Raw genomic sequence first — 27,901 nt, forward strand, 5'->3', positions numbered from 1 at the left:
GGCTGATTGCCCACTGGGCCTCATACCATCCGCTGTCCCCAGGGCATGCCGGGCAAGGATGGCCGGGACGGTGTGCTGGGACTCGATGGCGAGAAGGTTGGTACTGGCTGGCGCTCTGCAGGGGAGGAGGGGTCTGCAGGGAGTCCAGCCTCCAGGGCCTCAGCACCCCATGTCCCCCCAAACTCCCACAGGGAGAAGCTGGTCGCAATGGTGCCCCGGGAGAGAAGGGTCCCAATGGGCTGCCGGTGAGTGCATGGGGCTCCTGCCATGGCCCCAGGGACAATGCCAGTGGTCATCTCCCGTGGGTTCCTGAGTGGGGGCGCCTGCAGGGGGCTGTGCATCAAGGCCGGGGAGGCTGCAGGAGCCCCTCACCCTCGGGGGGTGCTCTGCCTCTGGTCTTGTATGCTGACCTCTGACCTCTGACCTGCAGGGTCTCCCTGGACGAGCAGGGTCCAAGGGTGAGAAAGGAGAACCGGTACGTGGCTTCTTTCTCCTGGGGAGGGGAGCGGGGAGGGGAGGGGAGGAGGGGGGGGGAGGGGGGAAAGGGGGAAGCGGGTAGGCCGCAGCCTGGATCCTGGGCAGAGGGATGTGGGCAGAGCTCACGCAGGGCTCACCCCTCCCCTGCAGGGCAGAGCTGGAGAGCTGGGCGAGGCTGGCCCCTCAGGAGAGCCCGGTGTCCCCGTGAGTATCTGCAGCCCTCACCCCCAACCCAAGTGTGCGCAGACTCCGCTGACACCCTCTGTCCCCCTCCCCGAGTGTAGGGAGACGTTGGTGTGCCCGGGGAGCGTGGCGAGGCTGGCCACAGGGGCTCAGCGGTGAGTCGGGGGAATGAAGCCTGGGGTGGGGGTGGGCCTGGAGCCACAGCCGAGTGGCCCCCTTTTCTGTGTGGGCTGCGGTGGCGTTCTGGGTGCATGAAGGGGCTGAGCCTGTGAAAGCTGGGACACAGTGGTGGCCAGGCTCGAGCTGTCCTGTCCTTGAGACCTCTGTGCTGAGGAAGCAAAGTCCCAGCATCCAGCCGGCCGAGGGAGCACCCACCTGGGGCCTGGGAGGTGTGGTGGAAGCACCCCGCCTCTCAGCCCCACCATAGACCAAGATAAGGAAGACATCGGCATCGGTGCCCCGCGCCAAGTCTGACTGACGCACGGGGCCCGAGGGCATGCCTGACCTCTGCGACCCCCAGCTGCCCCCCAGGATCCCTCCCACCTCTTTCCCCAGTAACTGGGCCAGATGGCTGGGGACCAGCTCCTGTGTCTGCCCAGCCCCTGCGGGGGAGGCGGAGCTGGACTCACACCCTCTGTCTTTCAGGGGGCTCTGGGCCCGCAAGGCCCCCCCGGAGCCCCTGGTGTCCGCGGTTTCCAGGTGGGTGAGGTCTGCGCCCAGGGAGCCCAGGTGGGCCAGCCGGGCTGGGGAGGGGCCTCCACCGGGCTCCCTGTGGGTGCTGACGCGCTGCGTCCTTGTCTGTAGGGCCGGAAGGGCAGCATGGGAGACCCTGGCCTGCCTGGCCCCCAAGGCCTCCGAGGCGGCATGGGCGACCGGGTAAGTGGCTGTCCTAGCAGGGGTGTCCTGCTCCTGCACCCTATCCACAGTCCCACGGGACACACAGCGGCGCCACGTCAGCGGCCCCCAGAGGCACCTCACACCATGGGTGCGCAGTAGTCGGGCACTGTAGGTGTCCCTATTGTCCCATGATATTTGGGACACAGAGGGCCCCAGTCTGGGTGACCGGGGGCCCCGGGAGGAGGTTGTGGGCTGTGTCTGGGCTCCGGCCTAGCCGCGCTACACCAGGTCCCAGGGGAACCTCAGGTGCCTTCCTTGGCCGTCCGCCCGCCTGCTGGCAGTGACAGGACCCAGGAGCCGCCATCTCTGGTGCCCCTTCATCCCGGGCTTGGTGGGCCACAGAAACCACGGCCTGGGGCTGGGACAGTGGGGCCCTTCCTCAGCCTTCAGGCCAGAAATGCCAGGGGTCAGGGGCATGCCAAGGGCACCAGGGCCTCCAAGAGGTAGAGAGAGAGGCCCTGGACACTGCGCCCGTCCCCGTGGGGGCCAGGGGCCGGTTACTGTATCCCCCGCCACCCCGGTCACCCTCGCCTGCACTTTGAGGTCACAGGGAAGTTTCACTCTCTGGACCCTTTGGGCGGGTTCTTCCTCACGCTGCTATCCGAGCCGATGGACAGTTTTTATTTTAACATTTTAGGGGTGATTCTGGCAGTTCCCAGACATGCCCCTAATCCCGCAGTCCCCTGGGAAGGTGATCCATACGAGCTTCGGGCTCTGACTCGGCAGCTCGCGGCGGGAAGCTACCCTGGGACCGTGTGAGTGAAAACGCCGCACGATCCAAACTTTGTCCGGTGGTGCCGAGCCCAGAGGCCTTGCTGTCCGGCAGCAGGGCCCGTGAAACAACAGCGCACCCACGTGGGGCGAGGCTACGAGCCCCTAAAAAGATGAGGGCTCTACAGGAGGATCCCAGCACACTTAGGGGCCAGGATGCCAAACGTCCGGGAAGGAGGCTGTTTCCACAGCAGCCCGGGTGCCCCCAGCTCGTCCTGGCTCCACAGCAGGTGCGGGTCGCCCAGGGATCCCTGTGGTTTCTTTAACGCTGAGCCTTTCTCTGCCCAGGGCTCGGGAGGAGCTGCAGGCCCAAAGGGCGACCAGGTGAGCGACCGGTGGTCAGGTCAGCTGTGGGCTGCCCGCTGTCTTCAGGGCTGGGGGGCATCCTTCTCATCTCTCCCATCTCCCTCCCTCTCCCGCCACCCCCACCACCACCAGGCTGACAACTCTGGGCACCCAGCCGGACCCGGGACCAGTTGGCTCCTGGGTACAACGGGGGACGCCTGTGGCCTGGGCGGCTCCTCTGGGACCCTCAGAGTGGGGCGTGTTCCCTGCTGGCCATCTGGGTTCCAGGAGCAGATTAGAAAAGTGTTTGTTCTCCAGGCAGCACCTTCTCTCTGGGGGGCCCAGGAGCAGGGGGGGGGGGGCGGTGGCGCAGCTCTGCTTCTGACGCCCCAGGAGCAGCAGGAGGACCTAGAAGAGGCTAAACCCACCTGAGGCTCTGCTTACTGTCTGCTTGGTGCCTCGGCCGGGGTCGGGGTCTCGGGCACCAGCTCCCCCCACGGTTGGAGGACGGCAGCGTGGACAGTTCTGTAACCTTGAGCTGTGTCGTTTCAGGGCATCGCGGGCGCCGATGGCCTTCCTGGGGATAAAGGAGAACTGGTGAGTATGAGTAAGTCGGCCTCACTTTTGACAACAGAACTCACCACATTCGGGGTGGGGGGCTGGGGAAGGGACGCATCTGCAGGTCCAGGCTGGGGTGGGCCGAGCTGAGGGCCGAGGCGCAGGGGAGGTCCTGACTGCTGACCAGCCCCTAAGGCAGAAGGCGGCCCCAGGCCCAGCTCTGGGGTTTTCTACCCCGTCCTGTGCTCCATCTGCAGCTCCAGCATGAATTAGCCAGAGTTGAGACTGAGCTACAGAAAACTATGCTTCCACAGAGCTAAAACTCAGGTTGAGTTTAGAATAAAACCCTGATGGAGTTCGTCGACAGAGTCACACCTCGGGGGCTGAATGAAACGGAACAGTCAGGGGGTTTGGGGATGAAGACCTTCGTGGCTCCCAGTGGGGAGGGTCTCCAGTTCTGTGACTGAGCCCTCCTCTGAGTCTAGAGGAGACGGGAAGGGCTCAGCCCCAGGGACCCTCGTCTCCAGCACAACCTTGTAGCCCAGAGCCAACTTTTCCCAGCTTGAGCTGAGACGGTCTCAGTCGTGTGCACGAGTGTTGTTCATCTTGGTGAATTCCTAGATGACCTTGACACACGGGACCCTGGGAACAGTCCCCCGACCTGCTCCATCCCTGCCTGCAAGGCGGGCAGTGCCCCTCACACTGTGCTCTCAGCGACTTACCACTCAGGCTGTCTGAGCTGAAAAGCCTGGCCCCTCCATCTCCCTCCGGCTTCGAGGGGGGCCACCAGCTGTGGGCTGAGCAGAGGGAGGCGGCATGGATGGATGAGTGGTCCTGGGCCCTCTGCTGTCTGGTTGGGGCCCAGTCCCTGTCCCCGTCCTGCCAGGCAGCCTCTTGAGGTCACAGCTGGAGAAGGGGGAGCCTTAGGCACAGAGACCCTCAGCTCCGCCAAATGTATAACAATAAAGACGCAGGAGGGAGGAGATATGGGGACATATGTATATGTATAACTGATTCACTTTGTTATAAAGCAGAAACTAACACGCCATTGTAAAGCAATTATACCCCAATAAAGATGTTAAAAAAGATAAAGAATGGGAACAAAGTAAACATGGATGAGAAAAAGGACTATGCAGCTAAAACGCTCTTTAGGGAAAATAAGTTTAAAAACGTCAGTAGCTATAATACAATCTCAGCAATATAAAACAAAACCTAGAATAAGAGGAGTGGCCACTGTGGCTATTGTGACGCCATCAAATGCAGCTTCACGGAATGACTTGCTTTCCTCTTCCGTCCCCAACTAATAACCGGCTAGACTGGTTCCTGGGGAAGTAATTCCCACCAACTAACAACACGCAAGTAATTAAAATGCACATCTTCCCTTCTGCTCTTTTGCAGGGTCCCAGTGGCCCTGTCGGACCCAAAGGAGAGGTGAGTGCCCGGTAGAGGCTGGCTCCTCGGGGCCCCCGGGCCAGCCCCGGGGCCCTGACGGCCGTGCAGATCTCAGAGGTCTGCTCTGGTCAGAAGTCAGGAAACTGTCGGCCCTTCTTCTCCCAGAGGGAGAAGCCCATGCCCTGACCCACCCCTTCCTGCTGTTTCCCTCTAGTCCGGCAGTCGAGGGGAGCTGGGTCCCAAGGGCATCCAGGGCCCCAACGGCACCAGCGGCATAGACGGCGTCCCGGGCCACCCTGGCCCCATGGGCCTCCAGGGCGTGCGAGGAGTGCCTGGCATCACTGGGAAACCCGGAGTCCCGGTACGTGTCTCCTCTCCGGAGCCAGTGCTCACTGGTGCCGGGCGTTCCCTGGATTTAGATCGAGTCTCTTCCAGATGATCAAGGTTACTTTGCAAAGTGTGATAGTGGGGGTGCCTCAAGGAGATGCCAGCGTGCCCCCCAATACGATGATGGATTTTGGGGTAAATTCCAGGGCAAAGAAGCCAGCGAGCAGCACATCAGAGAGCTGTGTGTGGGGATGGTCAGCGGTGAGTGCCCTCTGTCCTGTCCCGCCCCGCCCACGGCCCCGCCCCTGGAGCTGCAGCCCCTCCCACCCCCAGCCCCATCCTCACCTTCACCCCATCCCCACGCAGCCTCACCCTCCACCACCTTCCAGCCAAGCCACGCTCCCGGCTGGCCTACCGCCCGCGGTCCTCGGGGTCTGCACTGGAGGGGGCCCCCTCCCCGCAGGGTTCACCGCGGTGCCTGGTGCACGGGGGATGTTCTAAATGTCTGCTCAATGAAGTGGTCACAAGGGTCAAATAATCGTGCCCTTTCAGCTCTGACAGACCAAGTGGACATCTTTTGGCCTCTCTGATTCATGAGCTCTTTAAGGAGCTCTAGGGCTGTGATTCACTCTTTGGGTCACCGAGGACTGGACAGCATTTATGACGTACCCAAAGCGGTTAAAGCCCTTTTCAATCAATGAACAAACTTCCTTTGCAAGGTAGTATATTCGCGCTTTATATAACACGCTTCTGATGAACAGATGTCTGATCTCTGTTTTCCAAAAGAGCAAATCGCACAGCTAGCCGCGCACTTGAGGAAGCCCTTAGCACCAGGGTCCATCGGTCGGCCGGGTCCCGCTGGCCCCCCCGGCCCCCCGGGGCCCCCAGGCTCCATTGGTCACCCCGGGGCTCGAGGGCCCCCTGGATACCGCGGTCCCACCGGAGAGCTGGGAGACCCCGGACCCAGAGGTGAGTGCAGTCCACCCACCACGCGTCCACACGCCAGAGCCCCCAGCCAGTACCCCAGCCATGAAATCTGCCCCCGCCACGCAGAGAGGCTCCCCTGTGGGGACAGGGTGGGGGAAGAGACCCAGAGGGGAAATGGGCCCAGAGTCACCTGGCCTTCAGCCAGGGTCCTTCCGGCCTGGCCGATCCATGTCTGACACACACATCTGAGCTGCCTGGGGGGCCCCCTCCCCTCGCCTCCCCTCCCCTCCCTCTGGGTCCACGGGCTCATCTAGAAAAGCCCTGGGAGGTTGAGCCATTGCTAGAAGCTGCCTTGGGTAGAGCCCTTCATGCTTTCAGGCCCAGCTCGGTTAATTCCTTATTAAACCCACGGGTTGTGACAACGTTTTTCAAAATGTGATGGTTTTCTCAAATACTGTTAGAATAACATTTAGGGGAGGAGGGTTGAGAAGAATGTGAGGAATGAACGCACGGGAGCCCCATTTGTACGTAACAGCACTTCCCTTCAGGAAAACTGGCATGTGTGACCATTTATGTGGCAAAAGGCAAAAATTATACATCAAAAATCCATTTTAAGGACTGTAAAGAGCTCGGGACGAGTTGAAACGAGGTGAGAATCTTGATCGCACGCAGGGGTGCCATCGTAGGGATGCCTGGTGCCCAGACAGGGAGCTGTTGGCCACTAACCTTTTCCAACAAGGCCTTTAACACTTAGTTCATTTTAAATTCTAACCGTTTGCCCCTGCAGCCGGCCTGCCCCCAGGCAGCTAGCCTCACGGGCCCCATTCAGGATTTAAAGTTCGTGATTGCAATTTGTTCCAAACGTATTGACCAAATAATTTTCTGTTTCTGAAAAAGAGCTTAAGAAAAAAGTTTCCAAGGGAAGCTTCCTTCTGTGAGCTCCTTTTGTCCTCTGTGAGGTTAAGTTAAAATACCTCAGCAGATGAAATGCTTCCAGAATTAGAGGCATCATTTCATTACTGTTAAGACGCTGGGAGATTGAATAGTTTCAGCACTAGAGGGCAAACGTGTCAAATGCACCTTCTCACCCCGTCCCGAGTTTACCATCAGACATCTCCCTGTTGTCTTGGAGACGTGTCTGAGTTCTGCCCGTCCCTGGGCCATCTGTGCCAGTACAGTCTGCGGGGGGGGGATGGCTGTCCTCAAAGAAAGACCAAACAAGGTTTTCTCTAAATAGGGATCTGAATGCCTTTAAGACTTTTGAAAATAAAATTCAAAAATAGCATTGATCACTTTATGGGGTCTCAGAAAAACTGCCCAGAATTCAGGGGAGGCCGCCACACGGCGCGGAGTCAGCGTGTTCCCTGGGGCGCCTGCCTCAGGGTGGGGATGACCGAAGGTTATTGTTTGAATTAAACGAGAATATACACTGTAGGTCTTCAGGCAGAAGCCACTGTCAGGGCTGGGCTTCCATCTCCCCCCGGGGACCCAGCAGATCGGGGACCTGCTCTGGAGGCCGGGAAAGCCCAGGCCCCACGGGAGGCCCCGACTGCCCGGCCCAGGGGCTCCTGATCCTTTGTAGAAGGTGTGTTACCCTCTGCGATGGGAAAAGTGACAAACACCAACGGAAAGGAAACTGGTGTCACTGCTTTTACCATCAGGCAGGACAGACCGCGCCCAACAATGCTGCTTGCCTCACTGAGCGTCACTATGTTGACAAGAGGCTCGATTTTCCAAGAACATCACTCAGGATAAGCTGTCTGCGGCCAGCATCACACACAGACTGGCCGACAAGCAGGCCCTCGTAGCAGGGCCTCGGCTCACCTCCCAGAGACCAAAACCAGCTGCAGGTGGAGGAGGAGAGAACACAATTCAGGGGACGTTTTGAAACACCTTAGATAATTTGTCAAAAATCATGTTGAACATAGGGATACAGGGCAAACACTCAGCTGTTTCACAGGCATAAATATTGTGAACAAACTAAAGGTCCAAAAGTGCAGCTCTGAGGCTGGAGAGTCACGCGGGTGGGTGCCTTCTGCCAAATCCATCCAGCCCGACACTTTGCTGTGTGTCCTTTTCTAAACGTTTTTGATTCGGTAGAAAGCTTAGGAAGCAGGCACCCTGCTTGTAAAAAGGCAGGATCACACGCTCGCCGCAGCAGAAGTCTGTCTTTGAACCTGAATCAGGGCTTCTAAACAAATGCGTATGTCACTTGCCCTTGACAGGAAACCAGGGGGACAGAGGAGACAAAGGCCCAGCTGGCGAGGGCCTGGACGGGCCTGACGGAGACCAAGGGCTCCAAGGTATGAGGCCGCTGTCACTGACGTTACACAGGCACCTCTGGGTGCCGAGCACGTCTCCTCCTCTTCTGAGGGAACTTTTCTCCTGACGATGCACCCTTAGAGGCCAGGCTAGGGACTGTTTTAACGACCCTTTAATCAGATCGCCCTGTGTCTGTTTTAGTTCAGGAATTTCAGTTAAATTCTATTCAACTAAAGCCATCGAGTATCTATTTCAGTTAAATTCGAACAGAATTTTCTCTTAAGTGACCCACACGTACCCTGGATGTTGGCACTTTTCATGCTGAGTATAAATACTTTGCCAAGAGGGAGGACGGCAGCCCCAGCCGCGTTCCGTCCGAGCCTTCTCGGGGGCTGCCCCGGGGCCGCCGCATCCGCACACACGTCCCGGGAGCAAACACACACCTGTCGGCCCAGCTCCTTGCTCACTCCACCCCTCCCCACACCCCCAGCTCCTGGTTTCTCCTCTGCCGTCCACCTGCCCAGGTGCCCACCACCTTGGGAGGGGGGGCTTTCTGTCTCACACCTAGTCCATTCCCACGCTTGCCACCAGCATCGTCAGCATCACCCTCACTCACCCCAGACCCATTCCTCACATGGCGCCGGCTGGCTCTTCTCAAGTCCGAGCTGCCCTGCTTAGGACAGAACCCAGACTCCTGCACCCCGGCCTCTGCCCTCGTCCTTCTCCGGCCTGAGCGCGCCTCCCCTGGGCCCCTCCCAGAGTTAAGAAACGAGCTACAGAAACACAAGACTTGGGTTGGCTGAACGGACACACCACTGATGTCCTCTCTCTGTGTCTCCACTCACCTTCCTGGTGTGTCTCAAGGACCACAAGGCGTGCCCGGTGTTGGCAAAGATGGCCGCGACGGGGCCCACGGAGAGCCTGGGCTCCCTGGTGATCCTGGCCTTCCCGGTGCTGTTGGCGCTCAGGGGACCCCCGGCATTTGCGACACCTCCGCCTGCCAAGGAGCTGTGATGGGAGGGGGCGGGGAAAAATCAGGTCCCAGGAGCTCCTAAAACACAACTTCAGGAAGCGAGTGAGAAAGCGATGCCGACTGAAGCAGCCAGCTGTGCCAGGACCCCGCGGGGAGCAGCAGTGTCCTGGCATCAGTGGTTGGAGACCGCTGTGCCGTCCAGCGAGGCCTGCCCCTCCTGTCCTCAGTGGCAGCGACTGGACACTTGGTCCCTGAGAGCATCCTTCATCGAGCTGCTGTCAAAGTGTTCTGTCTCTACGTGTATTTACAATGGTCCATTCGGCTGTAACATCATACCTCAGACCCAGGCCTATGTAATAAAATCATCAACCCAACATTTCAGAGGGATCTAGGGTGTACATATAGAAAGTTTTGTACAAGTTCACGAGAGAAGAAAATATTCAGCAACTTGTTTACATGGCATTTGTGTAAAGGCTAAGATATCATTTAAATAAAATGATATATGAAATCTTCAGATTAATGACTGGCCACAGTATTACAAAAAAAATAAAGAATTTAATGTACAGTATCCCTTCCATACAAAGGTCTCGTCTGATTTACCTGCCTCCTTTGTGTACAAACGTTTAACTCTCTCCCATTGACAGTATTTATTGAAAGTGACTGTACTGCACTAAAGTCTATTGGTATTATCTATTGTAATAAATAAAGCCACTCATTTGAAAAACTCAGTTCCAAACACTACAGTTTATTACACAGAAAGTAATGACTCTCAATATGAAAATGAGGGCATTGAAGCAATCTAATATCTAGCAAGTATTTCATTTATGGACAAAAGTACCTTTACAGGAGATCTCTGGAAAATTTCTAGCAAAAAGCTTTAAAATAGGACTGCATTTTGCGATACAGTTCTATGCAGCTAGAAATCTTTACAAGGGGACGCGACAGACAAATGAAATAAAATGTCTTACTTACAGTTAAGAACAATTTAACTTGTTCTAGTTGCTAAGGGGGCATATTTAAAATGAAAATAAAACAAGTAAAAACCAATGTACCTTCTAAGACTAAAGAAATTACGAAGGATGTTAATTTTTCAAGTTATCATGTTAAGAAAACATGATGGAATCAGACAGATAATTGAAAAATTACTTACTAATTGTCAAGATGTCTTCATCCCCAAATGGTCTAAGAGGACGTTAATCGGTAAACATTTTGTTTTAGATAAATATTTTTACAAAATGTGCTTTCAAAGTCCCCATTGGAGTCCCATCAGCTGAATCATGTCCCTTTAGAGTTAGACTATCAGAGCTGAGTTCCAGGGTCCTAGGAAATGTTTATGGGTCACGAAGGAACAGCCGTTTGCTTCCCAGACATCAGTGTTCACATCCAGTCACTTGGATCTCCATAGCTGGGCTACTCTGTACTCTCCTGTGTGGGACACGTCACCAAGGAGTCTGGTCTGGTCAACTTCAGCCTTCTGCCAGTTTTACCGCAAAATACACTCTCAAATTCCTAAAGTTGAGAAATGACCATTAATGTACAATATACACAGACATGAAAACTGCTATCTTCAAAAACACAAATGGTTGAAATTGAGAGCTAAACTACCTCAAAATATATAGTTAAGGTGTCACTCACAAACGTATGTCACATCCTGTAAGGGGATACAGATGATAAAAATGGGGATTCAAACATTTGTCTCAAATAGTTACCTTTACGTGTATTTTTATTTAGTTTTCCAATAGATTCTCAAAATGCCTGACCATATTGTAAACCCTTCTGATATTTTTTTAAAAAGCAGCCATATTTTTTTGTTATTTTCATCGTGGTGACACAGACATAAACTTTACCATCTTAACCATTTGTAAGTGTGCGATTCAGTGGCATTAAGTATGTTCACACTCTCGTGCAACCATCACCACCACCCATTTCCAGAACTTTCCACCACCCCACACAGACACTCTGTACCGTGACATAGCCCTCCTCCAGCCACGGGCATTTGCTGTCCCCTGCCCCCACCCCACTGACTGCTCAGTGTTAGGCGTGGCAACGGGGCCAGACCAAGAGCTAACCCCCCAGCACCCTGCTGGCCGCGGGTCAAGTTCATGACTCTATGCCTCTAGACACTTTGTGAAAGGCCTCAATTTTAATGGCTGAGTCAGTCTCAAGCTCACGAAAAGAGAAGGCAGGTGCAAGCAAACCACCCGAAGCTCATCGGCCTCCAGGAAACAAAAGACACGGGTCTGCAAGATGCAGAAGGTGGGATGTCCTGCAGGACGCAGTATTCACGTTACTGAACCCAGCTTGGGTCCGCTCGCCCACGTGCAGCATTACATGTCATGATTAGTTATACTCTGTGACACCTTCAGCAGAGAAGTTTTTTCCATATAATGTTTTTTGTGTCATTTAATATACTAAATAATCTTCATTAGTTTAATATTTCTCTCTGAGATGCCTCAGGAGCCCTTTGGAAAACTCAAAGTCAGCTAGAGAAGGAAACTTACAACCTGTTGTCAAAAGCAGCTCAATATTCCAGGAAAACTTTGCTCTCTTAACAGAGAGAGAAAACCACTTCCAGTCTGCACCAGCTTACTTTTAATAGTGAAGTTCATTTAGTTAATTAAATTCAATCTAATATGAGCCAGTCTTGACCCCATGCAAAACTCTTTCCTTAAGGTTCCTTTTCCACAAACCTCCCATCACTTTCTGTATCCATATTAGTTTGTCCCTTATTTTTTCCCTAGCCAGAAACAACCAGCTCTGGGACAAAATTATTCTCCCTTTTTCCCTTTAACAAAGATATTTCCATTCTTTTTTGGCTACACCACACGACATGCGGGATCTTAGTTCCCTGACCAGGGATCAAACCCTTGTCCCCTGCAGTGGAAGCGCAGAGTCTTAACCACTGGACCGCTGGGGAAGCACCTAGCCCACTTTCTTTACACACTGAAATTCTTCCCTTATTACTTTTAGTAACTTAATTACATATGTATTACAATTTTTAATCCTTAAAAACTTTAATCTCTATTGAAAACCAAGAAGCAAGTAATTGGACTTTTCTTTATATCAGCATGTTTTGATTGGCAAACTTATGAGCACATTCTATAACCTCTAGAAGCACACATTCTCCTATAGTACAATTTTTCTCTTTAATGTGGTACAAGACATGTATCTAATAAGCCCAAACATCTTTAGTTTCTTTCTCTCTCATAAGAAGACAAGAGAAGATAAACTTAGACTTCTCGAGCAATCAATGTTCCAGTATTTTACCTTAATGAAAAATGACTTAGACCTTTAACGAATTTCCGTCATATAACTTAATTTAGCAAAACTAAAGTTTCAAGTTACCAAAAATCTGGAAAAACGAATACACGACTATTCCTAAAGAGTTCACCTGAAAGCTTTTATCCCATTTATCTCTATTTTATTACTTATGACAATATTATATAAAGACATCCATCCATCCATCCATCCAAAGATCTCATAGCTTATATTTCAATACAAAACTTATTAGTTTATAAATTTGATCCCATTTTCCGTCTCTATTGTAAAACAGCCCTAACTGCATAATAGTAGCACGATTTAAGGATCCATTAACAGGGCACTTTTTTCCTGAATCTATGGAGTATTATGGCCAGGCCATGTTACAAAGGAAAATCTTTTTTTTACATTTTATTTGTTTGTGACTGAAAGTGGTCCAGTTCTGGAGAATGCACCCCAAGGGGCTGCATTCAGGAAATAAGCTTGAGTTTCCCATACCAGCACACTTACACACAAGACAAATGCGCGCGCGTGCGCGCGCACACACACACACACACACAGGAAGAACAAAATCTAATTCCTGCAGGACAAAAACAAAGAGTGAAGTCCAACAATTCCCTCAAGTTCCCAAATGAGGGTTCCTGTTTTAATAACAAACAAAATGCAAATGAAAAGATAGGAAATCATGACCTCACATGTCATGGCAACTCACCCAGCAAATGTAAAACTTTATAACAGTTGGAACAAGTTAAATTTACCTACTTGAGTTTAAAAAGGCTCTTTCACCTTTTCTCCTTTTGATTTGAAGTTCTACTAATTAACCCAGGCTGAAGTCTCAGGCGATGTGGGTTGTGTTTGCATTTCAAAGACATGGTAAGAGTTATGGCTTCAAGCTTTCTCCTAGAAATATTTTTGTTCTCTGAGGGTCAGAATTCTGAGAAAATATTTAAGCCAGCTTTCTCAAACTGCATAGGCAGAAAAGAACCAGGTTTGGAATTTCAAAAGAGTTTCATCTTAACCAATTTTCTCCAGAGTCTGAAGAAAGTTGTGGCCATGTGGTGTTAGAAAAAACATTTTTCTTTTTATAGGAGCATAGCTGAACATTTACCAGTTTGGTAAAGTACACCCTAGACTACAAGATGGAACAGAGCTCTGATCACTCATTTCTTAATTATTCATGGCCGCTGTTGTCAAATATCAAGCAAACAAACAAACCGATGCAATGGAAAACAGTCCCTCAGGGTCGAAGTTCCCTAGTCCCCAAAAGGGAAATTCCCAACCGATGCCCCATCAGAGACAAAGCCAAATCACCAGGCTTCCCTGGTGGTTAAGAATCCGCCTGCCAATGCAAGGGACACGGGTTCGAGCCCTGGTCTGGGAAGATCCCACAGGCCGCGGAGCCGCTAAGCCCATGTGCCACAACTACTGAGCCTGCGCTCTAGAGCCCGTGAGCCACAACTACTGAGCCCGCATGCCACAACTACTGAAGCCCACGTGCCTAGAGCCCGAGCTCCTCAACAAGAGAAGCCACTGCAACGAGAAGCTCGCGCACCACAACGAAGAGCAGCCCCCGCTCGCCGCAACTAGAGAAAGCCACGTGCAGCAACGAAGACCCAATGCAGCCAAAAATAAATAAATAAATTTGTTAAAAAAAAAAAAAAAGGCCAAATGACCAAGCCTTAGTCCAAAAGGGAAAATCCCAACCAATATTCTGCTATAGAAGTCAATGTGATAGGGAAGAATACTCTGGTGTCAGCACACGTGAGTTCCATTACTTACCAAAGACATCTCAACCTGCCAATGCAAGTGCCTTGTTTCTTTTATCACAAAAATCAAAAGCGCTGTGGGCCAAGGATGGCTGGTTGGTGGCCAGGCCTCGAGGCTGCTCCTGAGACAAAGGTGCTCAGGCAGCTGTTGAACAGGATCCATCTCAATCACCAGCGCTGCCACTAAACCAAATCGGGTCCACTCGCCCACACACAGTAAAGACAACCTACTGACACCAGGTTGTGATGAAGGAAAGTGCAACGTTTATTGCAGGCACCAAACAAGGAGTTCAGATCTTTTGAGCGTTAACACTGATCACTAGACAAGTCTAAGTTCACCTCCTGTCTTCTTATGAGAGAGAAAAACAACTAAAGATGTTTGGGTTTATTAGACACACGTCTTGTACTACATTAAAGAGAAAAACTGTGATATAGGAAAACGTATGTTTTTAGAGGTGTGTTCATAAGTTTGCCAATCAAAACATGCTGATATAAAGAAAAGTCCAATTACTTGCTTCTTGGTTTTCAGTAGAGATTAAAGTTTTTAAGGGTTAAAAATTGTAATACCTGTGTAATTAAACTACTAAAAGTAATAAGGGAAGCATTTCAGTATGTAAAGAAAGTAGGATATACATTGTCAGTGAGATAAGGTATAAAGAATGGAAATATCTTTGTTAAGGGAAAAAAGGGAGAATAATTTTGTCCCAGGGCTGGTTGTTTCTGGATAGGGAAAAAATAAGGGACAAACTAATATGGATACAGAAAGTGATGAAAGCTTTGTAGAAAAAGAACCTTAAGGAAAGGGTTTTGCATGGGGTCAAGATTGGCTCATATTAGATTGCATTTAATTAAGTAAATGTACTTCGCTATTAAAAGTAAGCTGGTGCAGGCTGGAAGTGGTTTTCTCTCTCTGTTAAGAGAGCAAAGTTTTCCTGGAATATTGAGCTGCTTTTGACAACAGGTTGTAAGTTTCCTTCTCTAGCTGACTTTGAGTTTTCCAAAGGGCTCCTGAGGCATCTCAGAGAGAAATATTAAACTAATTAAGATTATGTAGTATACTAAATTACACAAAAAAACATTATATGGAAAAAAATTCTCTGCTGAAGTTGTCACAGAGTATAACTAATCATGACATGTAATACTGTGCGTGGGCAAGCGGACCCAGGTTCAGTTCAGTAACAATTTTTGGCATCCCAGATGGGCTGGAAATCCCATCTGGGTCACCAAAAATTGTTACTGAACTGAATTTGGGTCCACTCACCCACGCACAGTAAGGCCAATCTACTGACACTGGGTTGCAGTGAAAGAAAGTGCAGCATTTATTGCGGGTGCCAAACAAGAAGTTCAGGTCTTTTGAGCATTAGCTGCCCAGACTCCTTGTTTGGCACCTGCAGTAAACGCTGCACTTGTTTTCACCGCAACTGGTGTCAGCAAATTGGCTTTACCGTGTGCAGGCAAGTGGACCCAAATTTGGTTCAGTAACATTCAGCTTCATCAATAAACAAACAGCAAGGAAAAGAGGAAAGGGGAGCCATAACAGATTAAAAGGTGTATAAGAGCTATGAACCAAATGCAGTGTTTGGATACTGATTTAAGTAAGTCGACAGTAAAAAGACAGTCGTGAGCCAATCAGAGAAATCTGGACAGGGAGGGAGATTAAGGAAGGTGACGATGACGTGGTTGTGATTTTAAACAGCCCTCTTCTTTTTAGAGATACATTTGTGAATGAAAATGGTATGACAATTGGTAATGTTTTAAAATAATTCAGTGGCGGTGGGAGGCTGGGGATGTATAGGTGAAACAAAGCTATGCCTGAGGCTGAGTTACGGACACGGGCGTTCATTGTTCTAGTCTCTCCATTTTTGTGCGTGTATACATTTCTGTAAGTTTTTTTTTTTTTTCTTAAAGCATAGCATTCTTACACAATTAAGTCTAAGTTTATATGTTTTTATTGTGGTAAAATATATATAACATAAAATTTGCCATCTTTTACCATTTGTAAGTGTACAATTCAGTGGCTTAAGCACACTCACAGTGCTGTATAAACATCGCCGTGATCTATTTGCAGCACTTTCTCATCTCCCCAAACTGAAACTCTGTCCCTGTTAAACATGTACCCTCCATCCATCCGCCTCCCCCAGTCTCTGGCACCCGTCATTCTACTTTTTGACTTTATGAATCTGATGACTCTAGGGACTTCATGTAAGTGGAATCATACAGTATTTGTCTTTTTGTGTCTGCCTTTTCCCAGTCAGCATCCTGTTTTGGAGGTCCATCCATATTGTGAGGCATGTGTCAGAACTTCATTCCTTTTCATGGCTGAATAGTAATCCATTGGCTGTACAGACATTCTGCTTATCCATTCGTCTGTTGATTGGACTGTTTCCACCTTTTGGTGACTGTGAATAATGTGGCTATGAACACTGGTATACAAATATCTGTTTAAGTCCCTGCTTTCTATTCTTTTGGGTAACTGTTTAACTTTTTTTTTTTTTTTTTTTTTTTTTTTTTGCGGTACATGGGCCTCTCACTGCTGTGGCCTCTCCCGTTGCGGAGCACAGGCTCCGGACGCGCAGGCTCAGCGGCCACGGCTCACGGGCCCAGCCGCTCCGCGGCATGTGGGATGTTCCCAGACCGGGGCACGAACCCGTGTCCTCTGCATCGGCAGGCGGACTCTCAACCACTGCGCCACCAGGGAAGCCCCTATGTTTAACTTTTTGAGGAACCACCAGCTGCACCATTTTACATTCCCACCAGCAATCCCAAGGGTTGCAATTTCTCCACATCCTCACCAACACTTGTTATTTTGTTTTGTAATAGCCACAGCTAATGGGTGTGAACTGGTATCTCACATCCATTAAAGTGCTTTTGATTTGCACTTCCCTGATCATTAGTGATGCTGAGCATCTTTTCATGTGCTTATTGGCCATTTGCTTATCTTCTGTGGAGAAACGTCTATTCAAGTCCTTTGCCCATTTTTGAATTGTGCTGTCTCTTTGTTGCTGGACTATAATAGGTTTCTATTTAATTTGTGTCCAGGAAGGGAAGCATAAGCGCTCTCTCTGCTGCCACTGCTCTGACTTTTGAGTCATCTGGAACAGCTGGAGCACTCCACCTGTCCACACGCTACGTGGCATCCCAGCCAAGGCCATCTGCCATTTGCAACAACTGCCTATGCTCAGAAGCTATATCTGCACAGAAATACATTCTAATTTCCTTCCCAAAATTTAAAAGGTTTTCAACGGGTCTTAATGCAATGTAAGATGAACCATGGTTTGATATATTGGTTTCTATATTCTGACACCCAAAGCCCAACTATAAAATATTTGCCTATATTTGAGAAGGCAGAATTTACCTTTGAGAATACCTAAATAGAGGTCAGAAGGAAGAAAATAAATCATCTCTCAGATGTAAGAAAGTACTTCAAGAGATTTTCTAAACAATCATCATAAAATGAGGAGCCCTGGGCACCCGTCTTTATTTTGAATAGTTCTGCCAGCAGTGGGGTTAAGGTGTAGCTCAATCTAGACTCTCACGAGGTCCCTGGGACTCAGTTCATGGGAACTTGGGGTGACCGTGAAAGAGGGAGACAAGTGGACACCTCCCGCCCTTGACTGCGTCAAAGGTAAGCTAGTAATTGTTACTCTGCTCTCTCAATTAGCGTCTATTTCAACGGAACTTAAGTGAAATAGCTGAGTTTTAAGGGATTTTTACAACTCATCAGACACCTTGAGATGACGTCTGGTCAAGGTTGGATATTCACATTAAATTTGTAAATAGGAGAAAGCCAATAATAAAAACTATTTTTAGTAGGAAAAAGAAAGATTGTTCCAATTACATGTCAAGAAATTATACCAGGAAGTTAGGAAGAGGAAGAAAACGGGTGTCATCTGTACAGAGAGACGAGAGAATTAAAGGAAAAGGGTTAATGAAACCAAGAGGGGTGACAAACCTCGGGGCCCAGGTGGGAGGGTGTGCCCCCGACACTCAGCCACACTGAGAGCCCCACAGAGATGGGACAAGGCCAGTCATGGTGGGAGATGCCACGGGGGCTCTGAGAACAACAGGTCTGACAGACAAGAGAGGACAGGAAAGGCCTGAACCACAATTCGTAACCTCAACCTAATAAACATACAGAATTCGCCGAACCGAGAATGCACGTCCTTTCCGAATAAACACAGAATTTTAAAAAATTGACCACATAAGAGGTCACAATGGAAGTCTCAACACGTTTTTAAAAACTGCCATCTTCACTGATCAGAATGTGAGAAATAAATGTGAGAAACAGATAAAATGCTGTTCTTAAAAAGAACAGTCTTATCTACAAAACAGAAACAGACTCACAGACAGAGAACAGACTGGTGGTTGCCAAGGGGCTGGGGGTGGGGGATTGATGGAGTGGGAGCTTGGGGTTAGCAGATGCAAACTATTATATATAGGATGGACAAACAAGGTCCTAACCCTATATAGGGTTACAGTTCCCTGTACAGCACAGGGAACCATATTCAGTATCCTGTGATAAACCATAATGGAAAAGAACATGAAAAAGAATGTGTGTGTGTGTATACATATATATATACATATACATACATATACATACATATATATATATATATATATATATACACAGAACTGAGTCACTTGGCTCTACACCAGAAATTAACACATTGTAAATCAACTATACTTCAATAAAATAAATTTAAAATAAAAAGGACAGAATTCCTACTGCACAGGAAAGGGAGAAGTAACAGTACGGCTGCACCTGATAACTGGGGCTGGTGCGCAAGGACAAGTGGGTGCGGGTCGGCCGCCAGCCCAACTTCAGGTGCAGGAGGGAAGACAAAGCAGGGGGGCAGCGCCACCGTCCTGCCCAACGACTGTGATGGTGACAGGACAGAGGAGAGGGAAGCACAGGGTGACAGACTGCCCCGCAGCCCCAGAGCCTGGCTAGGGTTCAAGGTCACGACCCCAAAATGTCACCTCACAACAACTGCGTCACCAGCGATCCTGGATTGGGGCTGGACCGGGGAAAATGGTGTAGAGGATGTTATTGGGACAAGAGGCAAAATTCGAACTAGATAAGAGTGTTACACCAATGTTAAGTGTCCTGATTTTGGTCATTGTATTCTGGTTATGTAAGATAATGCAATATTCTTTAAAATCACAGACTGAAGTGTTTGGGTATCAAGGCACATGGTGCCCACAGTTTACCATCAAATGGTTTAGACTGCAAGAGACAGAACAAATGGGGCAAAATGTGAACAACTGGGGGTTCTGGGTAAACCTGGGTGGGCACACGAGGAGCTCTTAGCACTCATCTTGGAATTTTCCTGCAAGTTTAAAATTATATAAAAATTTTGAATTACCATAAATAAATACAACGAATCATCTAAATCCAGGGTTCTACAGGCACCTGTCTGGCCCGATCTCTTCAAAATCTCAGTGCCGTAATAGAAACTGTGGGGTAGGGAGGACTGCTATAGCTCAGAGACAGAAAAATGTCACTGAATGCAACACAGAAGCATGGCTGGGTGCTGGTTTGGAAAAAAATGCAGCCATAAAAGTCACCTTTAGAACATCTGGGGGACATGGGAATACGGACTGGGTAGTAGGTGGTATAAGAGAATGACTATCGACCTTGTGAGGTGTGAAAACGGCACTGGCGTTACGTGGGAGACACAGGCGTAAATATTTAGAGGTGAAGGGTCATGACATGTCATTGTCTTTGAAATTGTGCTGTGCGTGTGCACGTGTGTGTTAAACATGGTAAATGTTGACGGCTCAGACTAGGTGAGGGGAGGGCAGGTGTTCAGTGAACTCTGTGCTCATTAGAAAAATAAAACAAAGGGAACCACCTGCTTGCAGACTCGTTTACCTGCTCAACTTCTCCACCTGACGCCTCCTGGGCACTGAAAACCTAGCCCATCGGACACAGAACGTGGATTCCGCCCCACCCCATCCTGCTTCTCCACACGTCTTCCCATCTCAGGAAACAGCGCCACCCGCCCAGCTGCTCCAGCCAGACACCCCACCGTGGACCCCAATTCCTCTGCCCAGCAGCCCTACATCCAGCACCGCGGGCCCTGGCCAGTCTCAGCAGAGCGGCTGCGGCCTCTGACCAGGGTCTGTGTCTCCACTCCTGCCCACCCCTAACCTCTCCCCCTGGAGTCCAGTCTCCCTGCTGCGCAGCATGTCAACCAGACCCCACACCGGGATGGAGGTGGTCCATTCACCCTCAACCTGTTAGCCGCTTCCCTCCAGCCCACAGGGTCTCTGTCTTATTCAAGGTGCCCCCAGTGTCTGGGACAGAATCCTGGTTAGAGTCGGAACAGACCTGTGGGATGAGATGTGTACTGAAATAATTTAGGAAAATCACTGAAGACTTTCGTGTATCACATCTTTCAAAATGTTCATGCAAGTAAGAGGGGGAAAGTCACTGAGGAAACAGGAAGGACACAAGGGTTTAAGCTGCCTACATTCTAATTCCCCCCAGATTGCTTCTGACATCACTTCAGCCTGTTTCTTGATGGGTCTTGTAATCCGACCCAGAAACAATCTACAAATTCAATGTAACTACATTTCAGAAATTTTCAGGAAGCCTAATATACATAAAAATTAATGTCCATAAGTTGTTAACCTATTTAATCTTTGAGTATAGATAGTGACAGTTAAGTTTTTTATTGTTGTAAACACCTTCATCATATTTGAATGAATCATATAAATAATAATTTACCACTATTAGGTACACAGAGCCAACCATTAAATCATTTTTTTAAATATAAAAGCTTTATTTTATTACAATAAACCAAGTCTATCGCTAAAAAATAATGTTAAAGAGTAACCACGTTATAAATAACCATAAATGATCCAATCAGCACAAACTTGACGCAGGTATTGCTTCAAAAGGCAATAATATATACAATGAAAATAAGGAACTTGACGAAATTATGAAACACACAAGATGGAAATGCACGTGGGCACAGAAAAGGGAAACGGAGAAGACAAACTCTTAGCACTCAGCCCAAGGGGCCTCATTCCAGGCAGCCTGGGGCGCTCGGCCGGCCGCTCCCCCAGGATCTAGATATGGAAGGCTCTTTTTCAAAAGGTTCCACGTTTATAGTGCCAACCTCAGCTCGGTTCTCTAATCAGACCCGTGCTGCCGTCAACGGCAGTGACTACACGACAGCAGGGACCAGCGGCAAAACCAGGCCGCTCTTCACTAAGGCCTCATCCCATGCGCCCTGATCCCCAGAGAAATGAGGCCGGTACCTGGACCCAAGGTCCCCCCAAGGCAGAGCACAGAAGCCAACGCAGGGAATGTTCTCTCATCTGAACCCCCAAGGAGGGGGCAGGTGGGACCCTCACTCACACCCAGCATCCGCTCCCACCTGGAGGGCTTGCAGGGAATCAATGGCTCCTCGGCCCAGACAGACAGGGTCAAGGTCGAGCTGGCTGTCCTAAGGAATGGAGATGCTCGAGCCCCTGAGCCCGCCCCACCCCGATCCCCCAGGCCGCAGTGTTTCTCTTCTCTGCCTTCTGAACATGTTTGAAATCCAGATTATTTATTTGACATTTAATTGCCTCTTTTTTTTTCCTATTTGTGCTTTATTCCTTTCACAACATCTTCTGAGGGGGAAAAAAAATTCATACCCTACAGGCAGGTCTCTGAAACCCCTTTAAGCCCCCAAACAATGCACTGCACAGAGCAGGGGCCTGACTGCTAGCTGACCACAGATCCAGGCTGTGGTTAGTACCTTGACAAGTGATGGGCAGGGCATCATTCGCGCTGGACTTAGCATTGGACATTTGGTTCCAGGAAACAAGGACAGTTTGGGACATCTTAGAGGGAAAAGCGTAAATAACAACACTGATACATTTACAGGATTCCGAAGATCTCCTGGCCTAGATACTAACCTTTTTAAGAGAATCTCCATGTCTTTCCTGAATGTATTTCAGGAACGCTGTGGTCCACTGCAGCGTCGTTGCCTTATCGGTCTCGGCGTTGCAGAACGGGACTAAAAGATTCAACTCATCACAACAAATGCGGATTCTGCGCCTACAGTCAAAACCCAAAGTAATCACGTAGAGAAGCTGAAGCAGAACAAAGGAATAAAGCAGGTGTCTGTGTGTCTTGAGGAATCAGCTCGCGGCCTGGCCACTGAGAGCGTAGGAAGGGCAGGCCCTCACCTCGGGGCTCCCCTCTACAGCGGCCAGCCCACCCTCAGCTGCCCACTAAGCCCAGTCGCGCTCCCTGGAAAGTTTCCCGTTTACTTCTCCTGGGCCAGGAGCAAGGACCAGGTCCAAGTCTCTAGACCAAGGATGGACCCAAACCCCCTGAAACTGGAAGCAAAATTGTGTGTGTGTTTCTTCTGGGCAGGACATTCTTTCACTCACCTGCCCCCCAGGTGCCAAGGAAGTCACAGAAGCTAGGATTCACAGCTTTGATTCTCCAAGGGGCCCCGGTTCATAAAGGACCACAGACTACCAGCCTATGAATATCCCCAAATCCAGTCCTTTTAGGGATGATTTACATCCCACCTGGAGTCTTAGACCATTTTTAACTTTTACGTATTACATTCAGATAATACGGCCCTTGTTCCTATTTCCCCACCTGTACACTCAGAACTCTAGAGCAACTTTGTAAGGTAACAACAACAGCAGGAATTCACTAGATGCTCTGCAATGGCAGGCACTGGGCCAGACACTACATTTCAGCTTGGTTAATTCTTGTGTCCCATCTACGCAGTAGGTGATATCCCTATTTTATAGACGAGAGGCTCAGGTGGAGAGGTAAAGAATGTGTAGGAAGTTGTTAAACAAGGAAATGGCAGAGTAAGAATGAAAACTTTTACCGTCAACACGTAGTACGTATAAGGTTTTTTTTCAGATGGTAGGTATTCGGTAAATGTTTATTAAATAAATATAAACAATGCCCATTATAATTCACGGTGAGCTCAGTGATGCCCATCGCTTGGCGTGTATGTGCGGACACATCCTTAGGAGAGGTATCTAGCTGCCTGGCTTTAATATATCCCTTTAAATAAATAAATTTCCACTGCTCAACACTGTAGGTTCAGAGATGAATATCTGTCTTGCTCAATGCTCTATTTCCTGAGCCTAAAACAGAAACTGGTACAAAGCACTCAACAGATGACGAAGTTAGGGAATCATCCCGTACCCAGCTATAACAGAAAACTTAACCACCTTTTGCTTCTCCACAGAGCAGCACAAATAAAATCCACAGATAAACAACTTACATAAGCTGTACCTTCCTCCTTCTTCAATATCCTTAAAAGAGCCAAGCAAAACTGAGTAAGCCAGCGCACAGGCGGACCCCCTCCCAGGAAGGCTGCCCCGGCCAGCACCTGGGAACTTAGATTTCGGGGGGGTTCCCACCACCGTTGGCCACTGGCTTATGCTGAACACCAGCTTTCCTTCTGGGTGTCTGGGACTTGGCCGCGTGCCAGGTACGGAATGCCCCCCCCGCACCCGACCCCACGACCAGCCCCCAGTAGGATCCAGGGCCCTGAGTCTCTAAGGAGCTTTGCTGTCCGGGAACATGTCACCAGTGCTGGGGGGTGACAGGCATCCTGAGTGGCTCCACTGAGAGGTGTTCTGGGGAGCTGGCGCCTGGGGCCCCTAGACCTCTCCCCATGCACCTCTGCCGACTTTGCTGGGTTCTTTGTCCAAAATAAATCAAAGCCATGAGTCCTCCTAATGAATCATCAGACCTGGGGGTAGTCTCGGGTACCCCCATCCACCTAGCAAAGCAAGGTGACCACTGACTCTAGCCAGCTTTCCCTCCCTTGAACACAGAAATGGCTACACCATTGTTTTCTACAAAAAAGGTGCCTGTCACCACCACCGACTGTCATCAACTTGGCGTCTAAGACAACGGTATGCCACCGACTCCACGCATTACCTTCTATCTCTTTCCATGCGGTTGTGCCTCTCCCTGCGCTGGGACCGGCCCCGCTGGGGCCCGCTCTGGGTCTGCTCCCCGAAGCTGGCCTGGGACGACTCCACCGACTGCCAAGCACCCTGCACTGCTGTGGCGCCTTCACCCACATTCTGGAGCTCTCCAAGGGCTCTTCGTTCCAGGTTTGTGTCCAGCTGACGTAACCTACTCCGACTCCTCTTGTTTATTGCTTGTTTACACAGCGCTTCTTCTTTGCAAAAGAAGGGAAAAGTGGTATTTTAATTCTTCTGTTCTTCTAAACTTACCCTCGTGAATGCTGAATATATTTTTTGGTATTTTTGATCCAAGATATAAACACCCCAGGTATTATGTAATCAATACAGCTTATACAGCAATACAGTCAAAAGTCCCCCTTTTAAATCAACAGGCATTTTAACTGTCATCTATGAATAAAAAAACCAAGAAGTTGTTTGATTTTTCTGATATTCAGAATGGGGAAAAAAAACTTGAAATATTTTCTCCAAGAGATTTTCTTGATATGCAATGATCCTAATATGACAACTGATATTCTAACTGCAATGCTCAGAAGAGGACAAAACCTAAGTGCTTTAGGGTTAAACATGCCCTCACCTTACAAGTGAGATTCCCCCCACAAAAGGAGTAATCACATCATAGCTTTGACCTGTGCTACAGAAATATGTCAAATTTCTATCAAAGTACAGCAGGCGTCTAATTAGTACCTGCGGTGATGTGCATTCCCGAGGTACCGTACAAAGCCAAACCCTCTACGGTGAAAGAATCACTTAACACACATTTCAGAACGGTGATAACTTTTCAAAAGACATAGAGAGGAATTCGCAAGTATTGGTAATACTCGTCAGCTGAGTAGTCAGTACAGGGACTATTTTAACATTAACCTTTATACCTTACAAATGTTAACGTATACTTTCGCGAGCAATGTCATAAGAACAATGGAAAATTAATCACTGGCGTGGGAGAAAGGAGAGCTGCATCCCTACCCTGTCTTTATCAGCTCTCCAAGAGCTGATTGTAAGCTGTGTTATTGTTGGATAGCTCGAAAAAGAATGTTTTCCAGGAAAAACGGATTGAGGGTTAACGTCAGGGGTAAGCAAAGTTTGCCTTCAGAAGTTTATTTCTAAAACTTTCTGTATCACCTTATGGCCTCTTGCTCCCAACTCAATCCTCTGCCCATCTGCAGATCGTCCTCTAAAGCTCTGAGCGGATTTCAGACTCCTGCCTCACTCATGAAGTATGAAATAAGAGAAAAAAAAAAAAAACACCTGAAAGTGCTGTCAGTAACTTGAAGGTAACGAAAATGCACCTAAGTCTATCATTTTTCTGTTTAAGGAGGTTACTGTTAAGAAAAAGCAGCCCCTAAACTCAACGTTTCCAGGCCAAGTATAAACGTGATGTTCAAAATTCGCAAGGATGTTCAAAGTGAGGTGACTGGGCAGAGGGACGGAAGGATTCCTAAGATGCAAGCAGGCTTCCGAGATCGTTTCATTTGTTTATAAACCACCTCTCTCCCCTCTCCCACCCATGGCCAAAAAAAAAAGGGGGGGCAAAGACATCAGGCAGGAGGAGGAAGCACCTGCCAGCTTGTTTTATCGCTTACCTCCTACTTTAATCCAAACCTGCTCGGGCAAAGCTTTGTTTCTACTACCCAAAGTCTGTTTGGTGGATTCAATTTCTTGCTGATAGCAGAAAGAAAATGCTCTCGGCAATCCAATATCCTGATGCTTGGTAGCTTCAAGTACAGAACATGAGTTACTAGAGCTCTGGAAAAAAATAAAGCAACAGGAACTTTATCAACAGGTGACAATCTCCTCTCTACGTACAAATAAAATGCCCTTTAATAGAAGTAACGTCAAAGCTATTCACATGAACTTGAAGAACTTTAGGTGCACTAAGGATGTTTAAATACCCCCGAACCACATAAATACTCTCGAGTTTAAAAAGTTATTGAGCTCAATGAAAAAAAAAAAAAAATCCTTGGGGCCTAACTAAAATACAATTTATCCATTTAATACAAAAGAGCAAAGCTTCGCAAATCATTTTCCCTACCTGTGTTTGTGAAAGATTAGAATTTCCACTAGCAGAGCAACTGTTTGCAGTAAACAGAGGGTATGTAAATTGCAGAGCAGTAGCTGCAGCAGCAGTTTTATTTTTCACTAATGTTGTACATTTGTTTTGTTGCTGGTGAAGAGGAACATTCACTAATTCGGATGGATGGCGAATAAGAGTTACCAAACTGCCAAGACAAAAGAAACCCAGAAACACATGAAGAGTATGTGGCAGGTGAGTTTCCTGAAACACCACAATCACTAAGTATCACACTCTGATGGCTAACATTTGATTTTCTAGATGGGAACTTGAATCTGTTACCATGAATGCCCCCCACCATGGAAATCTCTACAATTATCAGCTAGCGTTGTAGGGGACAAGTTCAAACTTTCTTCCTCACGTTGGAAGGTGTGGCTGTGTGTCATCTTTTAGTTACACCTCCCTTCCCATCACACTTCTGACACCAATCTCTGTTTTTTTGGCCATCCTCCAAAATCTGACGGCTATGGGCAAAATGGGGAAAACTACAGGGTGGGGACAGACAGGAAGCTGAGGAGACACCCTAGCAGACAGGCGACTCCTCTCCGGTAGTTGTTGCTGCGAGATCACTTATGGGCTGGCAGTCTGGCTGAAGGATGAAGCTGCATTTTACACTCAAAACCTCACAACATGACGTCTTTCCTCCCAGGGGATGCATCTGTGCAAGATGAGGTCAGCCTCAACCTGAGTCAACAGAGGGGGAAGGAGAGGTCTCTCCTGACATTTAGGTGAGTGATTTGGGGACAAAACCTTTGCTCCTCAGGAACATGTGTGCACTTATCTCAGCTCATCTCTCTTCCGCATGCAGACGCTGAGTGCACACTGCAAAGGTGATGCTGCAGGCTGTGTACTTAACACCTGCTTGCTGTGCTTCACAGAGCACACAAACTTTCAGCGCAGCCTCCAGACCCACTGAGGTCTGCTCCCTGTTAAGAGGCAAGCTGCAGTGAGGCCGCTGGCCTCTGCAGAGAACCCTGGTCTACATCCAGACCGAGGCTGGTGCTTCTCTGCACAGGGCCCTGGTCTACACCCGGACCCAGGCTGGTGGCCTCTGCAGAGGACCCTGGTTTACACCCGGACCCCGGCTGGTGCCTCTCTGCGGAGGACCCTAGTTACACCCGGCCCGCTCCCTGGGGGATGCACCCACTTGTTGAGCGCCATGCCGGGCTCGGGGGGATCCGCGCCGCGCGGGGCTGGCGGGGACTCGGCTGGGATGCTGTTGAAGCGGTCCTCCAGGCGGACACGCACGGCCGACTTGGCCCGCGCCTCGGGCGCGCCCTCCACGTTCTCCTTGCCGGCGCCGTCGGGCGCCTTGGGCCGGGGTGCGCCGGCGCCCGGGCCGTCGGCGCACGGCGTCTTCTCGGCGGCGGGGGGCGCGCCCGCCTCGCCCAACAGCATCATGCGCAGCTCCTGGAAGTCGATGTGACCCAGGCACTGGTTGGCGCCCGCGAAGCCGCCATCGGCCAGCGCAGGCGGGCACAGCATCGGGTACACGGGCGGCGCGCCCCCCGCCGCCGCGCCCCCGGCCGCCGCGGCGCCCGGCGCCGTCGCCGCCAGGAAGGCCGAGTTGAGGCGCGTCTCGAGCTCGCCGTCGGCCGCCGCCGTCTCCATGTGCGAGTAGAGGATGTGCTGCAGCTGCGTGTACTCGATCTCGGTCATCTCCACAAGGCTCAGGTCGGTGGTCGTGAAACTCAGCCCCGCCTCGCCCAGCGCCGCGTCCGCGCCCTCGGGGCCCGCCGGCCCGCCCGCCTGAGGCGGCTCCGGCTGCCCGGGGCCCGACAT

At 49.7% G+C, this 27,901-nt stretch overlaps 2 protein-coding genes across 2 annotated transcripts in view; one reads left to right on the forward strand and one right to left on the reverse strand.

Annotated features, from left to right (window-relative positions):
* COL9A3 (collagen type IX alpha 3 chain) overlaps positions 1-12,011 on the forward strand; it is a 25,009-nt gene extending 12,998 nt beyond the window's left edge. Inside the window, 15 exon segments of the mRNA XM_022597574.2 lie at positions 43-96; positions 192-245; positions 431-475; positions 628-681; positions 762-815; positions 1,306-1,359; positions 1,465-1,536; positions 2,617-2,652; positions 3,166-3,210; positions 4,570-4,602; positions 4,778-4,924; positions 5,097-5,151; positions 5,677-5,859; positions 8,043-8,120; positions 8,944-12,011. Coding sequence (XP_022453282.2) covers positions 43-96; positions 192-245; positions 431-475; positions 628-681; positions 762-815; positions 1,306-1,359; positions 1,465-1,536; positions 2,617-2,652; positions 3,166-3,210; positions 4,570-4,602; positions 4,778-4,924; positions 5,097-5,151; positions 5,677-5,859; positions 8,043-8,120; positions 8,944-9,134 — 1,155 coding nt within the window. The 3' untranslated portion in view covers positions 9,135-12,011.
* TCFL5 (transcription factor like 5) lies at positions 9,767-27,901 on the reverse strand. The gene is made up of 6 exons (XM_022597575.3): positions 27,267-27,901; positions 26,081-26,267; positions 25,632-25,794; positions 23,999-24,245; positions 21,991-22,132; positions 9,767-10,561 (listed from the first exon to the last, which is right to left on the reverse strand). Exons 1-6 carry the CDS (start codon positions 27,899-27,901, stop codon positions 10,463-10,465), a joined length of 1,473 nt encoding a protein of 490 aa, XP_022453283.2. The 3' UTR covers positions 9,767-10,462.

Source organism: Delphinapterus leucas, chromosome 15 (genome assembly GCF_059928025.1).
Source record: "Delphinapterus leucas isolate spDelLeu-1000000601 "Yukka" chromosome 15, BTC_Dleu_Yukka2, whole genome shotgun sequence".
Lineage (NCBI taxonomy): Eukaryota > Metazoa > Chordata > Mammalia > Artiodactyla > Monodontidae > Delphinapterus > Delphinapterus leucas.

Bases quoted from the DNA above. Each gene is read 5' to 3' on its own strand.
- TCFL5 (XM_022597575.3), bottom strand. From the start codon at position 27,901: ATGTCGGGCCCCGGGCAGCCGGAGCCGCCTCAGGCGGGCGGGCCGGCG. The intron at 26,268-27,266 runs GTGGGTGCATCC...TTGTCTTGGCAG, and splicing joins CCCGGCATGGCGCTCAACAA to TTTGGTAACTCTTATTCGCC. The intron at 24,246-25,631 runs GTAAGCGATAAA...TCTTTTGCAAAG, and splicing joins GGTTTGGATTAAAGTAGGAG to AAGAAGCGCTGTGTAAACAA.